The sequence below is a fragment of the Centrocercus urophasianus genome, unplaced genomic scaffold (assembly GCF_019232065.1).
Source record: "Centrocercus urophasianus isolate 14NV4802_14NV808 unplaced genomic scaffold, USGS_Curo_1.0 seq_12, whole genome shotgun sequence".
Lineage (NCBI taxonomy): Eukaryota > Metazoa > Chordata > Aves > Galliformes > Phasianidae > Centrocercus > Centrocercus urophasianus.
The window spans coordinates 44,682,478-44,702,301 of NW_024884364.1; the positions used below are offsets into that span (position 1 = coordinate 44,682,478).

A 19,824-nucleotide genomic window follows, 5' to 3' on the forward strand; every position below is an offset into this window, starting at 1 on the left:
TGCTAAATTAATACCCATTGCAGCAGTAATTTGAAGAGGTTTACCTCACCAGTGAACTGCTACCACTAAAAATGGAGATGAAGAAAGTTTGGGAATTGGGAAATGTAGTGTGTGTGACTGAGGTCACAGGAGAGTGCTTCCAAGGTGGTACAGTATGTCTTTCAACAGGCAAGGCTGAAGTGGAGATGCAGACAAGTAGAAAAATGTCACAGAACTGCTCTTATGAGTCTGTAGTGCTTTTAGAACAACGGTGATGTATGGTTTTGAACTTTTTTTTTTAGATGCAAATTCTACAGAATTTGACCCAGACACAAAAAACCCTGTTGTAAGTACTGATATTTCTCCTGTGTGTGTTTTGTGTTAGAAATAAGTGAACTCTGTGGAAGTTACAGTTGATCTGTTACCTGAAGTGATGTCCATTGTCTTTATTCACGTTTACTTATATAGGCATTTTATTTTTGGATAGTTCCTTGCCCTCACCTGCTCACTTCTGTAATTTGCCACGACAGTATTTTATTATTAAGTTTTTAATAGTTTCCTTAGCTGTAACAAATGCTGGTAGTAGACAATAACACTAGTTTTACTGGAGAATAAAATTTAAAGAGAAGCTGGAAAGTGTAGAGCAAAGCCATTAAAATATAAACTTACACAGGAAGAGTTAAAAACAAAGCTGTTGAAAAATTTTTTTCTTTATCTGGGTAGTGGAAAGTAGGCACTCTTTCCTGCTGACCCCACCCCCAATGTACATTCATCTCAAGGTTCTTTTCAGAAAAATTTCAGTGCTGTAGGTAAGCCAGGGCTCTCAGTATGGGATGCCAATGGTAGCATTTTGGGATGGAGCTCCTCTGGGTGTATGTTCTAGATTGGGAGAATGTACTATCACATTATCCATAACAATAAAACTTAAAATGGGTCAGTAGGGATGGGTTTGTAAAAGTGAAATAGGACAGATGCGAACATGTGGAAAATGAAGTAGTACCTTTGTGTAAGATCCTTTAGTGATGACTTAAGTGCATTGCTTGTGATACAGAAACATAGCTTATAAGCTTCCTTCAGAAGAGCTTTATTGGGATTTTAAAGTAAAATACTTTTTCACATCTGCTTCATCTGCAACATGCCAATGGGAGTTTTTAGAAGTGTTTTACCTGTTTGTCATTGTTTACATATGTAGAAGAGGTAATCCAGTCTGAGCTTTTGAACTTAACTTGAGACGGCAACCATTTCATTAATTGTGAGATTTTCTGCCTTCCTGAAAGTATGAGAAGACATACTTCTTCACTGAAGGGATCCATTCCATAAATAGCAATGTGTTGTAAAATGTGGAAGTTGTTGAAAGCTTACTATAATTGTTTTGGGAAGCAAGAGTGATAATACAGGAGGCTGATTCTGTGATGACTTTGCTTTTAGGGTTTTTTAGTGACAATTCTAGGTATGCAGGATATTTTACTGTTGTTGGGTAGAATGGGGCACAGTTTCTTCTTTTGGCACCTTAAGACTTTTAACTTAAACCGAAAGTGATGTTTGTGGTTTTTCAAAGTTATCTTATTTTTCTGGTAATTCAAGCTCAGTTGGCAAAGGGTTATAATGCTATCAACGCCTATTTTTTTTTTTTTAGTCTTTTGAACAACTGATATACCTTGCTTTCTGTGGTTTGAATCACCATCCACTGCTTTAAAAAGATTTGAGCGTCATTTGGATTTCAACACTGGCAATTTGAGTTCATTATTCTTTACATTATTGTGATTTTTTTTCTATATGCAGAAAGTTTCTGCTATTGCATTGTAGCAACAATCAGTTTTTTGGGGGGTTAGTGCTGCCTAAGACTGCGGCAGAGAGCTGGTGGTTTAAATTAGGAGTGTAGGTGATGCGAGATCCTTCTGCCTGGTGCAAAGAGACTCATAATTTTCAGGGACCTAAAGTCAAGTAATATGGAATACATCTTATATAGCTTCATATGACTACGTTTCATCTGGTCAGCTCAGATACCTTTTTGGAGTGCGGTCAGGTCATGAAGCCTGCTTGAGGAAGAGGTGGAACTGCCCATCTGCCTCCATTATTCTGAGGATTGTTTGCTAGTTCATATGCAGAGATCAACAGTTAACTGAAGTCTGGAATATAGAAGCTTGTCTGCAGTGGTACTGGCTGTTTCTTTCATTACTGAAATGGTAGTGTGTATTATAATGTATATCAGACAAAGTTTTTATTCCACAAGTAATTAACGGAGTGATTTGCAGTTAGCAATCAAAGTCAAGCAAAGTATATGTTTTATAAAGAAAATTGTGTTGGCATTCATTGAAGAAAGTAATAGAGCGAATGTATGTGTCATAGAAGATTAATACAGTATTTACAGTGGAAGCAATATGCTTTCAGTATGTATAACAGATTCTTTTCTTCTAAGCTGCACTAAGGCTGTGAAATTGGTTAATGCTGGTCAGCACCTTAATCTGATCTTTGACATCTCAGTTCTGGGTGAGAAACGGCTGTAAATTGTTCCAAGAAATAAATTTATACTGTCAATATCTGTTAATGCTAAGACTTTGCTAAAACAGATTATTTAGCTTGTGCTGAAAACTTTAGGTGTTCTGTGTAATAACAAATCAATAAAAAAGACTGGAGAAGCAGCAGATTAGTGAAGCTTGTGAACTACTGGACTGATGCAGATGTTTCATTATCCATAAAAATTAATTGGAAACAGTGTCGGCACTGATAATATCTTGTGATGCCACTGCGTGATTCAGCTGAGTCCTGACTGAGAACCGCAGCAGTATATATATATATATTTTATTCCTGTTCTTTTGGAAGCTGAAAGGAGAGAGGAGAAGCACTAATGAGGCATCAGTTCTGTTTTCTTCTGTTTTTAAAAGGAAACATGTTCTACAGTGTTTATCAGGAGAATTCTGGGGCAACCATAAAATATACATCTTCTTGCATTCCTTGTTAATTTGTTAAGCATTCAAGTACTCAGAACAGTACATACCAAAATAGTCTCTTCTGAAGCACGTATATAAAAAAATGAAGGGATACTTTGCTTTATTATTAGCCTTTTTAGTCCCTGCAGGTTGTTCTCTTTCACGCTTTTCTTTAAGTTTGTGGAAATGAACTTTTCTTTTTCAATAAAAAAAATAAAAATTGAGATTGTTGAATAACTGGGAGTTAAGCTTCCAGAAGAAATACAAGTGACTGAAATTGTGAGAGATTACTATTGTTAATGTCTCTCAATAACAGTGGCACAAGTTGTACTACAGAAGAACACTGTATTAGGGAAAAAAAACAACAGTGTTGTAAGAAGTTTCAGTGTGATGAGGCAACTGTGACTTGTGCTTCTTTGACAAATAATGAACACAGAACTGAAAGTGCAAATGCAGTGTTGCATGAAATGCTGAATATCTGCTTCATTCAGCTGCTTGTCTTCTTGCTCTATTCACTCATTATGACAGTATTACTTGACCTAGGTTTTGCAAAATCACCCAAGTGAAACCTGATACAGGAGGGAAACCCTGTATTGCCTGTTTTGGGAGGAATTCTTATTAATAGTCTGAGCATGTAAATGGCTAGATGTATTATTTTAGATTTCAAATGATGAGGAAAAAAATGATAATCTCTGCATATAAAACAAAAAGAGGAAACTAATGGCTTTATAATGTGAAACATACCCCAAATATTCTTTTAAAATCCAGTAGGAAAAAGAATAAAGTATGAGATGTAGTGAAGACTTAGAGGAGTTGCTACCTAGAATTTGAAAACATTAGTAGACTGTGGGTTATAAATTCTGTTTGAAAGATTTGAAGTTATTTGTTCAGTATTTTCATTTAGTCTTAAGCTAAAGATGTGTAGTCTGAAGTAAAAAAAGATAATGATCTTTAGAGCAGTTTTTACCTTTTTTTACCCAACCATGCCTTTTGTGTTGAATAACGTGTTAAGGTTTTTGGTTTTTTTTTTTAGTTTTAAGTATGTTTGATTTTCCTGAGGCAAATGAGACAGATATATCATCATTGATCAGTCCCTGATGTTCCTTATCATCATCTTGACTCGTTATTTTCAGGTTATGTTCCCATTATATATTATATGCTCTGTTTTTCAGCCCTTTGGTTAATAACAGTAGGTAAATTGCAGCTCTCTGCTGGGAAGATAACTGTTCAGAAAAAAATAATGCATTGAGAGTAGTGCTTAGTATGAGTTTTCTATTGCAAATGACAATTTTAAAATCTCCTTTAAGAAGAATCTGTACAGTCTGAACTGCTAATGAGGTTGATTCCCTGGGTGGAAAAACAGATATTTTTTTGTGTCCATCTCCCTTGTCTTTTTCGTTCACTTCCTCTAGTGTTAAGCTTAGATTTTCTTTTTTGGTAAAGAACAAAATGAAAAGCTGAAACTTTATTTCAGCTGTTTAGTACTATTTCTAGCAAGCAAGCAAACAGAACAGCAGCATAATGAAACTGTTCCAGCAAGGATTCTTATGTATTTGTTTTAAGTTAAGTCTTGTTGTGACAGGTCATAAAGAACTGTGCTAGCATCTCTTGCAGCATTGTGAAGCTTGAAGTGTTGCATGGCATCTGTGTTTTGCAAGAAATTGCCTAGAAGTAGACTTTGCCAGTAGGTGACACTCTTATAACACGTTTGTGAATTGATGCCTGCTTTTCTTGTACAGGATGCCCATAACCAGATTAAATTCTAAAACACGAAATGTTTCCTAACAAATGAAAAGGAATGTGTGTCCTATGTGTTATGTAAAGAAACATCTTATAATTCTGTGATATTATTTGTGTGAAGTAGCTAGTGTTGCTTAGCACACAAATGAGAATATGCCACATTTTGTTTTGACATCAAAGTATATTGGTAACTTAGGACAATGATTTTTTAATAAACCAGAAAAAAAGTACCAAGTACTATGATTTCCTTCTCGCCTTCCAGAACTTGTGACACAGTTTAACAGCTGAAGTGTTTGTGTAAAAGCATGGCCCAAGAGCCCAATAGAACATTCCTATTGTTTAAATATTGTAATTTTTGAGGCTGCTGTGCATGCAACTGTGGTACAGCACTGGATTCCACTGTTAGGGAAGAAATCCAAGTATAGGGATCACTTGTATGTGGTCTCTAATGCACTTGATTTGCTTTATCACTAAGTTGCTTCCTAAGTCCTTAAGTAACTCTTGAGATCTGGACCTAATTGCTCTATCAGCATAATGGAGGATGTTGATAATAAAATTCTGTCCAAAATTGAGAGTTCTATAGAATGATTAATGCCTCATCCTTTAGATTATTTTGTATTGAAGTTACTTCCTTTTTCTTCTTCATTCATTTCCTTTATTAAAGTAAATGATAATCCCCATGAATTACTCAGACAAATGCAAGCGTGACAAGGGAACTGTGAAATGGAGAAATTAAAACCACACTGAAAAAAAAGTTGTAATGGATGTTTTAATTTGCAGCAGCAAGCACTCAGCTCTTACATATGTGTGTGTGTTCTCATTTATAAAATTCTAACACAGGAAATATGTACTTATTTACCTACAACCTGAAACTGAGGTGGAATATTGTAGTCATCATGCTTACCATAGTAATTTTATATTGTTATTTAAAATAAATGCCTTTTTTTTTTATTTAAGAAAAATTGAACTTAGCATTTCAAAATGTCACATTATGTGATGACATTTTCTCAAATAGCATTTTAGTAGCATAAAATAAAGACAAGTAGCTCTGAACTAATTTTGAGGCACTTTTGTTGGGAATTGTGCCTAGTCGACAGGAAACACAATACAAAGCTTATGTCATATAAATCTTTATTGTGTATTTCTTTGAAATTACAACAAGGAAATCTGTGGGTTTAGGTGCACATAGTGTCCGTGGATGCCATGTCTTCTCCCTCAAAGGAACGATGCTCATTCTGGCAGATGCTTTATTGTCCTGTGATCTTTTTTATTAGCATCACAAACTCGTCGAAGCTGATGCTTCCATCATTATTTTTGTCCAACAACTTAATTACGTTGTCCAGTGAGAATGAATCCTGTTTTTGTTGGGGGAGAGGGGGAAGGAGAAGGGGAAAAAAGAATGAAGTGAATTGCCACAACTGTTTTCTAGTGAGGATTATTACCAAGAATTGTTGCAGTCGGTAAGAGTGTTCCTTGAAGATGCTACTGGTGATGTGTTAACCAGTTTTACTGGTTAAACTAGAACTACTGTGCCTGCTAATGCCTCTCAAAAATGTTAACAAAGCTACAATAACTATTTGAGAACTATGAGCTGCTGTTTGCTTTTAATTTGAAGCTTCAATATGTGAAATAACCTGAATACTTGGATGTGTTTTGTACTATGAAGACGTTTGCATACAACGTGTGAAAAAGCCAATGAATCTGCCACCACCCAACTACAAGTATTACTCAGGTTACTTCAGTCTTCTAAGTTTTGTTTGGATTACATTATGAAACACAGGTAATGCAGCAAGTGCAGCAGCTTCATTGTGTATGTAGTTCTCAATATGTATTCCACCTGCTGCTTTATTAGATCCAGGACCAACAAAACACTATTGAAAACATGTTTCAGTAGGCTGTGGACTTGGGCCTGAGGGTCCCTTTCCTTCCCCTTTTCTTCTCTTTACTAGGAATACTGTGTTAGAAAATTCTTGTTAGTAGAATAAATCTGGTTTATGCTATAAGCTTCTTTAATTCATGTGACATCTTAATGCAGTAAGTATTCTGCTAACGTCACAGATCAGGCTAGTTAGTATGAAGATAGTTCTAAATATAAATTAGGTCTTTAAAATGCTTTCTTAGTACTTTTTGCCTGTTTTGTACTGTCGTGTTCTGCTATTTTGTTGATTTATTATGGTGCCATATATTTCTGCATACAGAGTGGGTGGTTGACAATGTCTGATATCCAGATGCAAAACATCTGTATTTTTTTGAGCACTTCTATTTCCATAAATCTCTGGAAATGGGTCCTTGCCACCTAAACTGCCTACAGCTAATGTAAAAAGCAATATCGTTCTGAATTTACTATCACATTTCCTAAAAGTTTTAGTAATTGATTTCTGATAGGTGGCTTTCCAAGGGAAGACAACTTGCGTTCTATTAGATGACTTTTTTCTTTTTTTCTTATAAAAAACTAAACTGTATTCCTGTAGTTCTTAAACTACTGAATTTTCCATTGAGATACAATTCTTTCAGATCTCCAGCAAAAAGTGCCCGTGTCTTGTCTTGCAATCCAAAAACCAGTATTTAAGGATTTGCCTATCAAAAGAATTTAAATTGAGTTCTAATCTAGTTTAGGAAAGATCTTAGGTAGAGAAGTTGGAATTTTTTTCCCCCCTCAGCCTCAGGAAGTAGATATTTCTCTCTAGTTTGATATCTTTTTTTTCTTCTTGGAGTCTTTCAGAAGTGATGAATCTTCTCTTATTTTCAGTGGCAGAGAACTAGATTGCATAGAAACTGGCCTATGCCTCTTACTTTTAAACTTGCTGTACTGATTTACTTTATTTATAGGTGTTTTATATATATTCTAGATTGAAAATGCATTGTTTTGATTGAAATAAAATTATTTTATAAAACTCAGGTGCAATATTCTAGGTGAAATTTGAATGCCATAAATAATTTATTAGATTTTAGCTTTTAAATTTGTAGGACTTAGTTATAAACTTCCCACTTAGTTATTTTATCTCCCTAATGTTCATTAATGCAAGTAAAGTTTCATAAACTAATCCTTAATAAGGATTTTTTATGGAGCTGGTAAAACCATTTGAGCACAGAATCTGCCTTGCAGTATCACTGCCTGTATCCCCTTTTTTGTATCTGTTTTATAGGAAGCACAGTGAATAAAACAATTGAAACTTACCTTCAAGTACTGTGAAAATTGATTCTGGAGCAGATTTTTCAGCCCACCAATGGACAGTGCACTAGTGCTACCCTCCATTAAAGCATATTGAGTAAAATATTTCAGAAGGTTGTCATTGAGTAAATGTTCCATGTTTCTTGGGTGTTGTCTCGAAGAATGACTGGAAACAAAGCAGGCAATAATCATCTCATGCACCGAATGTTTTTTGAAATACAGCTGACGCTGTCCATTGGTTCACAAGCATATCATCGATACTTAAACTAGATGAAAAGACCTTTTCTGTAAACTCACAATTCTTGTAGGAATTAGAAAATCAAATGAAGATAATGGAAACACTCAATATATTTAGTTCGTGCTTACCTCACTCAAAATACAGAGCCTTCAAATGTATCCAGCACAAGTGAGAGTCTCAGATTGGAACTGCCTTTATAGTGGCTTTCATGCTCCACCCTGATTATGAAACCAGCATTTGTCATTAAGTCAGTGTACTGCTCCTATTGTGTTTTCAGTAGTCATGTGAATAGGATACATTACCAGTGTAAATGAGTAATATATATATATTTTTTGAATCTCTGAAATTGGTCACTGTCAGCATCTATCGTACTTGGAGTAGGTTTCCTTTGCCTTTATAGGCTATCTTGGAGAGGTTTTCTGTCTTCAGTTTGTGTATCTTTTACTTGAAGGTATACCCACACCCCCAGTAGCCTAAAAATGCTGCTTTGGGGTTATGTGTAGATACGTATACTATTTCTTCGAAGTGGAAAATGATAAACGTAGTTTTCTTTTTTTTTTTTTTTAATGTATGCAAAATAGGAAGGAATCACATGCCCTTTGTGTGAATTGATAATTACCCCGCCAAAGTTTCCCAAATTTGGTGCTGTTTCCTAGCATAGGAGAAAAATGCTCTGGGATCGAATTTTGGTTGCCAAAATTAAAAATCAAAGCACCCCATGATAGGAATGAAGAAAGAAGGAGCCGTGCTAAATGGGAAAGATGAATCTAAGATTCTGAAAAATGAGCATAACTGAATATTGTATTCAGCAGGTTTTGCAGTGTTTAATTGATGATGGTCTGTGAGGCATATTTGAGTGATATTCTGCCCAGGCTGATTCTTCACAACCCATCACAGAATGAAATACTGCTGCTGTTTTTGCATAGTGTGATGAATTGCTGCCTCTGGCTGTAGTTTCTAATCTACCTGATGTCTTCAGTTCTCTTTTTTGGCGTTTAGCTGCAGGCCCACTTACTAGATCTTTCGCTTTCTGTGTCACTTACTGAGAAGGTTTACCAGCACTGGTGAACCAAGAGGTTTGTGGGTCTTTGGGAAATGGATTGATTGTTTGGAACTGTAGATGCATGGGTCTAAGATACATTTCAGGTAAGTTTTGTGGTTTCCTGGGAAGACTCCCTTTGGTGAACTTTGCTGAATGAATTGTCTATTCATTTGCATTAACAACCCACTTTCATGTGTTTGTTCTCACTTCCTAGAATAGGACTGGGAGAGTCTTCTAGAAATCATCTAATTTGTTTTTTCCTTTCCTCTAATTGGGGTCACTGCTGCTTATGCTGGGTATCTGGTTAACCTATTATTAAGTGACTTACATAATGGGGACTCCACAGCCTCCTTATCAGATCTGTTGTTTATTATTAGACAGTTTTGTTAATGCCCGAGTGCCTTGGTTGTTCATGACAAGGTAACTAGGAATCCTTGTTTCTTTTTCTTTTCTTTCCATGAGCAGAGTGAAGGATGTCCTGTGTTCTTCTCCTTTCATCTTGTTTTCCACCTTTGGTGTATGATGAAACTTTAGTAATGATGAATTACCGGGTGATCTGTTAATGTTGCCTTTCCCCCATCTGCTCATTTTTCTTGCCTGTAGCTTTTGAATGTAGTAGCCTTAAAACACTTCTTCCCTTCTAGAAGCAGTGTCTGGAGCCTGATGTGCCTGATAGGTGTTGTTGACATTCCTGTATTTGCAGGACTCTTGATTAAGTGTCAAATGACTTGTCTTTACTTGTACCGCAGGCACATCACCAGCCTTAAGCATTTTACTACTGCATATTTATTAGAATAAAAGCATAATTTATATTTTGAGCGTTCACAACTTTAGGAATTCAGTACATCAGCCTTGTTAACTTGCTAGAGGTTCATTAAAGAGGACAACAGATTGCAAAATAGCATAACGAGTTTTACTGAAACATCTTCCCACGGCAGTGAGAAACTGATGTCTGGAAATTCAGGTGACCTGCTCAGAAGTTACACAAGAGTTACATGCTGTATTTGGGGTGAGTCCATGTTCTTCAGATCAGCTTTGTTCACAAGTTATTGTAGTCTGTAGGGGCCTATCTGAATGACAGTGTCAGTTTTGGGACTTGTAGTTTGATCTCCCAAAGTTATTTTGTCCTTCTCTCTCACTTAGACCACAGTGACCTCCAATGACTTGTGTGACACATCTGAGCTCTCTATCAGAATTGACAAGGGAACTTAGTTTGACAGGCATGAGCAGTTCATTCTCTTTATCCAAGATTGCTTTGCAGGACACAACTATTACTCCAATACAGGTCAAAAGTTTATCCATCTCAACCCAGCAATGGCAGAATGTTTCCAGTGGTAACAAATTGCGATCACTGTGCCAGAATTAGAACAGAAGTCTGAATACATTACTGTTGCCTCAATCAGGTGATGTGCAGCTAGCAGGCAGCAGCATTTATCCATGCTGAAGAACAGTAAGTATTTGGTATCAAGTCTTGACTTACATTTTTGTAAGCTGACATTTAGTCCAGAAACAGCATTTCAGATTTGGTTACACATTTTCCTGTGTTTTCTTGGGCACATGGGTCTATATTGTTCCTATGATTCATGGCATAATTCAGTTCGGTTTGCCCTGGGCTTGAAAAGTCACACTAGCAAGTACTATATCCTTTTGGAACTGATGTTTTTACTGTAGGTTAGATAGCAGACCATTAACAAAAAAAAAAAAAAAAAAAGAGAATTGAGCTGATCATGTGCTGTCAATCTGCTTAGGGACACACATCATGTGTCCCTGTGATGAATGTATTTCACTTTCCGTGATGGTGTCTGCAGACTCAGAATTCTCTCTCCACTGGCTATTGCTGTATATTGCCCTAGTAAACTGATGTATGGACATGCTTGATGCAAGCAATTTCATCTTGCTGGAGTGTGAGACAATACTAGTTGCAGAGATGGCTGAAGTTTGAGTACCACTGCCAGTGGTAGGAGTGGTGGAACTTATGGCATCGTGATCACAAGATCTTGAAGCATGTTTAATGATGGTGTAAGTGGGATGGTTACTCAGATGCTGTTGTTTTTTTGTCCTTATCACGTTTTTTGCCACCATTGGTGGCTGTATGGCAGGTGAATCTTTCCAACTTGTCAATTGTAACATGTTGGACTATAAACTGGGTTTGTCTATCAGTAGATTTCCATGCCACTGCCACTGCTGGAAGAGACAACCTATGTTACAGAGGTGGGGCTGTCACCTGGGGGCAGCAACTATCTCAGTCATCCTGTTTAATCCTCTGCTGATGGGTTAACACCCTAACCCTCCGGTATTTTTCCAGCTTCCTTGGTCTATTTTGTAGTACTGTCACCACTGTTATTTGCATATGAACCCTGACAAGTTTAAAGTCATTTGAGGTGTATCTGAGGCTTATGTTGCAGCCTGTCAGCAGCATAGAAATGTCTGCTCCGGTGAAGTTGGCTATAACTGGGAGCGTATATTTGTGGATGTTGTGTATGTGAGAAGAGAGAGTGGGCACTATTGTGCTTAGTATTCAGTTATTTCTGCTTTTGTACTGCTTGTGCATCATCCCTAGCTTCCAGGCATCAGTCATTAGATGAAAGCCCTCTGTTAAACTGGGTTACTTCCTGGAGTGGAGAAAGATGATGGAATAATTTAACAAGCTGGTCTCAGTTCCTTACTTGCTTTATGAATAAGTCTTACACAAGACTCAAATAAGTTAGATTTCTTAGCAAATAAAGCAGCAGAGTAATATTTGTATGGAATCAATGGTAGTATAAACAATGCGCATTTATCTATGCCTGTTGTGAAACATCAATCCCTCATGTTGTCATCTGAAGTTAAATAGAAGTAAGTAGAGCTTCCTAAATGTTGCTAATGCCATGTGTTCTTGCCAACACAGTAGGAGAAGACAAAGGGTAGGCTGTGGGAGAGAGAAAAAAAACAAAACAAAACAAATCCACTTAACAGATTTTCTGAAAATAAATAATATTGTGTGAGAAGTTCAGAGAGCTGCACTGCAGCCATTCTGGTGAACCTGACATCGCTCAGAGGTGTGAAACTGTTAGAATTTGAAGACAGGTTGTAAAATCTTTTATGTGTCAGGAGTGATGCATTCCTTGCGTTAAAACCACCGTTGTTGTCAAGCTTTTAGTGGTGACGTGTAAAAGGGTTGTCTCATCTCACAAACCTGAACTATAGGTTATCCTTGTTATACTGTAACTATACTTCATACATGTTGAAGGTGTCTCCTTTAAACAGTGCTGGGTGCGGCTGCTTAAGAGATGAATGATTTAATATGATGCATTGTTTTTAGTCAGCTTTAAATTGGTGATGTGTTGTTCATTGTAGCTATATGTGTCAGCTTATCATGTCACTTATACACATCTGGCAGACAAACAATGATATTGCTATATTGCTATATTGCTGTGATATAGATATTCCATGCTATGTGAGACAGCTCTGAGGGAGAACATGCTTCAAGAAGAGGTTTAGAGGTTTTATCCTTCTGCCTTCTGAGCCTTGACACATGCAGCAGTGCATTAAGATTGTAGTACATAAGTATGCTGCAGCTGAAACTTACAGTTAATGTAATTGCTTACTTTTTTGTTCCTTCATGAAGTTTTTTTTTAATTCCTAAGAGTGCTCAAAAAGTGTAGAAACCTTCATTTCAGCATGACACATGTATTTACTGAGGAGTAAAATATTGTTGAGTTTCAAGTAGACCAAGTATAAGAAAACAAATGCTGTACTAATGGCATTAGAAAGTTCTTTATCTCCCCAACGAGTTGGTCTTCTTTCAGTCACCTCTGGTCTTGGAGATGCTTGAGCTCTCTAGATGTCTCAGTCATGGCTCAGAGCCCTTCCTCTTCGAGAACATGAGGCTGATGAGGCAATGTGAAGATTGGATTCAGTAGTTTTTTTTCAAAGCATTGTTGTCCTCAGTGATGCGAAAGGTGACAGGCTATTCAAAAGAAGCCTAGATGTGCACATTATTAAAGAGCGTGGTCACATAATGTAGGAATTACTCGGAAGTGAGATGTCTAAATCCCAAAGCCTGAAAATATTAGTAAGAAGCTGCTTTGTCCAACCTCAGTCTTGTCTAGAGATACATTCTGCTTTCATGCAAGTCCAGGATGTCTTTGTATGATGATGATCCAGCATGATCCAAGGGGAAATCAGAAACTGCATGTCTGATCATTTCAATCCTGGAAAGACCTAATAAAAAAATGTACACTTGCAGTTTATCTGAGGTGATTAATCTTTAATGAAAAGAGACCTGATGTTATATGAATTAGAGGACCTTTCTTTAAAAACAAGACAATAGCTGAAGATGGCATTTTCTATATTGACATGATTGATTACTCTTCTCTTTGCATGTGGGAAAGATGGGAAATGTGTTCTGGCTTCTGTTTCTAAAACTATTTTGCATTTTGTTTTAAACATCAGGAGTTGGGAGAGTGAGAATTATGTACTTTTTGCCACATGTAGCAGTGTGTATTGTTGAATGGGAGGCCTGAAGGTACACTGGCTGGGGACAATGGACACTCAGAGCCATTAAAATACTCAATGCCCAGGATTTCAGACACTGAAGACTTTTATCAGGACTGTGCTATGAGCAGCCCTTGGACCACTGTGACCCTGCTGCAGCCATTCTGGCCTTGCTACTGAAGTAGAAGGGAGTTTCTGAGACAGTGCCACAATACTTGAGTAAAGGTGCATGTTAGAATCCTAGAATGATTTGGGTTGCAATGGGTTTCAAAGCCCACCCAGCCCCAACCCCTGCTATGGGCAGGGCTGCCCACCACCAGCTCACGCTGCCCAGGACTCCATCCAACCTGGCCTTGAGCGCCTCCAGGGATGAGGCACCACAGGTTCTATGTTCTAGGAAAGAAGCTCTTACTTTTCTCCAGGATCTGATGAGTTTGGGAAACATCAGCAACCATGAGAGGTGTTCTTAGGGAGACAGAAATGAAGGCTGTTCTTAAGGCTTCCTTAGTAGGCACCTCTAAATCTCTTCAGTACTGTTGCTACAGCAGCCAGATCAGCCTTGCTGCTCTAGTCACTCAGCAGTACAAAATGCAGAGACAAATAAACAGGTGTTGTATGTGGTTAGTGGTAAGAGCTTTAGAGCTCACTTTCAGAGAAAGAGCACTAATTGCTGCTTCTCAGACAGAAGTCTGTACGTGTGAAATGCCACATACAGAGAGCTTATTGGTTTTATTTTGAGATGTTTGATGTTTTCTTTACCTATGTGAAATATAACAAAAATATGTTGTAAGGCAATTGTTTTACCTGTGGCATACAAATCCCCTATTTGTTAGTGCTACAGTGAAGTGATTTGTAAATATTGTAGATACTTAGTGGTTTGCTTCCAAAGAGGCACTGTCTGAAAGCTCATAAAATTGCCATGGATAATTGTTTCAGTCATTCCTGATAGGGCAATTTGGAAGCAAAAGACTGATAGAGAATCCTTTTTAAATTTATTTTGCCCTCTCCCTTTTGATGAAGTCAAGTGTTACCCTGGGATGTGATTAAGAACTAAGATTAAGTCAAGGAAATATAGACAGGCTGATGAGAAAACTAGCTAGCACTAAGAATATTGAGCAGTTGTCTAAATGTCTTATTTGTAATTACAGCCTACTGGCAGGAATATATTGCTACTTAATGAAAACTATAGTCAGAAGCCATAATGCTTATGTATCTGGCCTAATTTTGTGTTTCTAATTAACATTAAATCAAGGTCAGATGATCATAACTTCAATAAATAACATCAGTAATAGTTTGGAAATTTTCAGTTTTTGTGAATTGTAAAACAGGACTTCAAATAAACAGATTTGGATTCAATTACCTTGAAAGTAAGGTTCAACCACAGAGCCAGTTTAATTTAGATTGGTGATGAGTCTTATCTTCAACACAGGCTTTTTTTGTCACACCAGAAGTAGAAGTACAGCGAAGTTCACCTCTTTCCTGAAACAAACTACAGCTTTAAGTAGCTGCTTCTTAAAATTAACTCCTTGGATTTGGAACCAAGAATGGGGAAGGTTTTATAAGGAAGTTTTAACTGCCTTTAGCTTGTGAAGGTATGCACCAAGTGCCATGTGGGACTATGCCTTAAGGTTAATACCAGTTTGGAACCAAGGATACCTGTGCATGCTATGAGGCCTTTGTATGTCAGAACTGGCAAAGCATCAAAAAAAAAAAAAAAAAGAAAAATGTTGGTTTTCCTCTGAGATGTTACTAAAATGAATTTTTCCCACCATGTCTGCACCTTCACCTTTTCTTATCCATCACTTCCTCTGATTAAAAAGTCCTAAAATCAGCGTATAAAGAGTGTGGAGTTATGCATTTTAAATATATAAACACCTGGTGATTATTATATGGTGGCTAAAAGATAATGTTTTTATTTAGTTGTGGCTTCTCATTGGGATTATCATTTGGCCTGACTAATTACAGGGAGCCCATGTAGGGGTCAGATTAATTTTCCATGAAGCTATTAACTGTGGTCTGAGGAGAAGGAAGCCTAACAGTTGTCCAGGAACCTGGCAAAAATGACAAAACCTCACTATTGCTTAATCTGTAAACTGAAAAATAAGTTTTGATAAATGGCAGTAGACATGCTTTTTCTGCAAACAACATTGGTCAGCAACCATTGCTTTCTTGCACTGCTTGACTTTGTGAATATTTTTTTCCTTGTCTTAGGAAGGTATTCTAAACTTTCTCAACACAGTGCATTTTAAGTAGAGATAACCAGATTCCTTGCAAGTTTTGCGTTCTTGTTTGTTACCATCACTTACAGGACAGTATGAATTCCCTAACACAAATGAATTGTTGCTATTGAAATTCAGTAATATTGGCCCTGTCATGTATTGAATGTATTTGTATTAGTACCTTCTTCTGACACATCTGCCTCTCTTTGACTGGAGCTTAAGTGACAGGATATTTAATCATCTCTTTGCTTTGGGTGACATTAAAGAGCCAGTGCAGCCTTGTTTCTAAAATGAAGGAGCAAGGTTTGGTGTCACAGAAGTCCTGGTTTCTGTTTCTACTAGTTTTCTATTGGTTGTTTTCTCATATACCGAATAGAGGTGGTGAAACATGCTTGTTTCGTACCTGTAAAGAAGAGATTTTATGCAACAGCTGAGGACTTCCATTATGTTCATAATAACATCACAGACATCCAGGAGTGAGAACTGGAATCAAACACCTGCCTCAGAGTGTAAGAAGGAAAAGTGAGGGAGTCAGAACAGTTGCCTAGTTGTGTGGGAGGATGTATTTAATGAGATATGAGTTCTGTTTGTAACTGTGTCATTTTAATGAATAACGAATAGACTATCAGCTGATGTTTTTTTTCTTTTTTTTTTTTTTTTTTAAATAAATACCTGCCCCCGACAACACATTTAAAAAAAAAAAAAGTGTCTGCTGACAGAGAGGTAGAAGGAAAATGTAAAGGTCACCCAGAAGTGAAAGCTTAATTCTATATTTGCCTCCCATCTTTGACTTTAATGCAAAGTAAGGTACTGAATAATTGAGAAGGAACTGTGCAGTTCTTTTTTTTTTTTTTTTTTTTTTTAAAAAAAACTTTTTATATTTTATCTAACTTCATTTTGCCCTTGGAGACCTAGCCTATTAGAAGTGTGGGAGGGAGGATAAAAATTTCTTGTATGGGCACCACTTACTTTTGAGAAATTGTAATGGGCTCTGTGATGCTTTGTAGGAGAATTCCTGCTGTGCTGGCTGTATGTTGTGTATGATGCTGTGCCAGCTGGTGACAGCCTAGAACTTCTGTGGTGTGGCAATATTGGCATGCTTCTGCTGGTTGCTCAGTGAACATCTGTGCGTAGCATTTGAGGGGTTGTTGCATTATCTGCTGAAGTGATCTCTCTCCTGCCACCCACACTTTTCACAGAGGATGTCTGAATTATTTTGGGTGTGTTCACTTGATGTCATACTAATTAAATACCTACTTGATTTGCGTAGTATAGAGGTGATAGTACTCTATAGAAGTTACTTTCTTTGGAACTAGTAGGTAAAATATTTCCTGTAAGCTTGTACAAGCTTGTTAGTAAATAATGATCTTTAGACCTATTTGTCCTCACTTGCTTTTTTGGAATCGTAGAATTGCTCAGGTTGGAAAAGACCTTAAAGATAAGAGTCCAACCATGACCTAAGCATACTACCCTATCTCTAACAACCCTCTGCTAAATCATGTCCCTGAGCGCCACATCCAAATGGTTTTTAAACACATCCAGGGATGGTGACTCAACCACCTCCGTGGGGAGCCTATTCCACTGCTTCACAACCCATTCTGTAAGGAAATTTTTCCTGATATCCAACCTGAACTTACCCTGGCACAGCTTGAGGCCATTTCCCCTCATCCTGTCACCTGTGAGAAGAGACCAACTCTGATCTCGCTACAAGCACCTTTCAGATATTGGAAGAGAGCAATAAGGTCTCTCCTCAGCCTCCTTTTCCCCTAGACTTTTTGCTAGGGTTTCTCCACGTGCATCCATATATCTACTTTTTTTTCCTCTTTTTCTTCTTGCTTTCTTATATTTCCCTTTCTGGAGATGCATTTCATATTTTAAAAATGTCTGCTATATCTGTGTATGAAAATGAATATGTGGACTTGCAGTTACTTTGATTTAGTGATCTAGCAAACGGAAAGTGCACAAGCATATCTGTGCTGTCATGTTAACTCTAGGTTGGGGCCCACTGTTGAATCCAGGAATCTTAGTGGTACTCACAGGCGCCTTATGATAGAAGTGAGTCACCTTTTATCTCTCCTGTAGTGGATGGTATGGATGCAGCTAGGCAAGCAACTTTTAAATTCTTTTAAGTTCTTTTAAATCATGCAGAACTTGGTCCCAGATACTTCTTTAGGTGCAAATAAGGAAAGCAAATTCCTAGAGATTCTTGTCATTTTAAGTTGAGGGCTAGAGAATTGATGTAAGGAATGCAGAACTACATTACAATTTGGACAGTGAAGTTTATAAGGTTTTTGAAGGCAGTACAGAGGGGGAAGATGGTATGGATGTTGCACGTTGTGGCTTGTGATTTAAATAAAAGGAATTCAGATTGCAGGTCAGAAATAATCTGCTAGAATTAAGATTCTTTAACACAAGATGGTCTTTGGCCAGTTAAAGCTTATCTAGGTGGATAATCGCCACCTAGATGAATCGGGAAATAATTAAGTGTAATGTAGAGCATGAGACTTGAAGCATCCTTGAAGTGGCTGGCACATTTAATTAGGGTAATTAATCTTTGCTATGAAATTGATATATCAGTCCTTTTTGTTTTCTGAAACTGGGTTGTGCACAGCTGTTGGATAGACAGTAATGACAAAGTACTCTTTGTGAGATAATCTAACTCACAAAGTTGTATTTGAAATTATCTCCTAGCTCTGTCATCTTTTTTAATTTTTTGTTAGACTGTTGTTTACAGTATTGGGAAACCCTAAAATTTAAAGTAAGTGCCTTAATTACATTTATATGATAAGCAGAACTTGCTTGAGTTCTATCAGTTCTCCAGCTGAGATGAGAAAGGTTATGATGTATTTGTCGTAAGGAGGATAACGACTCATGGAAATAAACTGCAGTGCTGTTTCCTTCATGGGAAGTGGGAAAGAAAATTCCTTTACTCATTGCAGAAGAGCTTTCCAGAGGTCTAGATATCTCTTCCATATAACTCCTCAGAGGGTGGTGAGGCATGGGCCCAGGCTACCCAGAAAAGCTGTGGGTGCTCTGTCCCTGGAGGTGCTCAAGGCCAGGTTTGATGGGGCTTGGGGCAGCCCTACCCATGCCAGTGAGTTGGACCTGTACGTGCTGGTGATCTTGGAAGTCCTTTCAAGCCAAGATATTGAATCATTTGATGAAAACAAAAGTAGAAGGGCTTGGAAGTTGTAGAAGAAGCATAACTGTAGTGTAAATGAGTTTAAGAACTACTTCAGCCTTAATTATCTCCTGTGGAAAGTTGTAGCTTAAATATAAAAGAGCTGAAAAGAAAACAGGCTTGATCATCAGAACAAATTGCTTCAATTAAAGTTACAGTGATTGTCTTGAGCTGTTTTTCTTTTGTGTGCATGGTTCTGCAGAGTGGACTCAGCTGAGTGCTTAATAAGCTAATTAAATTTGTCACAGGATTTTGGCACTAGGGCTAGTGTAACATTGGCTTTCAGAACTTTCTGCAGTGGTTCTCTATAAATTGTCTATTTTTTGTTGCTGTTTGTTTAAAACTTAATAAGCACAGGGAAGTTTTTTCTGAATAAACATACTCTTTTATTAAAATAAGCAAAATAGAATGAAAAAATGCTTGCTTACCGTGGTGAACAGGTAGCTTAGCATCGTGCAGTCCTTCACTCACTCTCTCCCTGTCTCCCAATGGGATGGGGAAGAGATTAGCGAAAACAAAACAAAACAAAACCCAGGGTAGCCAAGGTAGAGATATTGTGACATTGCAGGACCTGAAACAAAACAGAGACAAAGCATTAATGTTCCTGAAGTGATTAGTAAAGTGATGCAAGTTGTTGCATTTTCAGCGCCTTCGCTGCTGTATGTTGAGCATCTCGGCTTTTCTCATTAACTTTTATATGTTTTCTAATGACAACGAAACAACCCAAGTGGTAGATTTCTGAAAGAAAACTGTATTTCATGGATAGTTAAAGTTGCTGTTCATCAGCTGTGTGGTTTAAGACCCTTGGACTGTTTTACATTTACGATGTGGTGTGTTGTGTCAGTGA

At 37.4% G+C, this 19,824-nt stretch overlaps 1 protein-coding gene across 2 annotated transcripts in view; it reads left to right on the plus strand.

Annotated features, from left to right (window-relative positions):
• Positions 1–19,824, plus strand: part of CTPS2 (CTP synthase 2) — a 60,878-nt gene that overhangs the window by 21,121 nt on the left and 19,933 nt on the right. For both annotated transcript variants that reach the window (XM_042810557.1, XM_042810556.1), the window contains exon 13: positions 282–325. In XM_042810557.1, the coding sequence (XP_042666491.1) occupies positions 282–325 (44 nt within the window). The remainder of the gene's footprint in view (positions 1–281; positions 326–19,824) is intronic.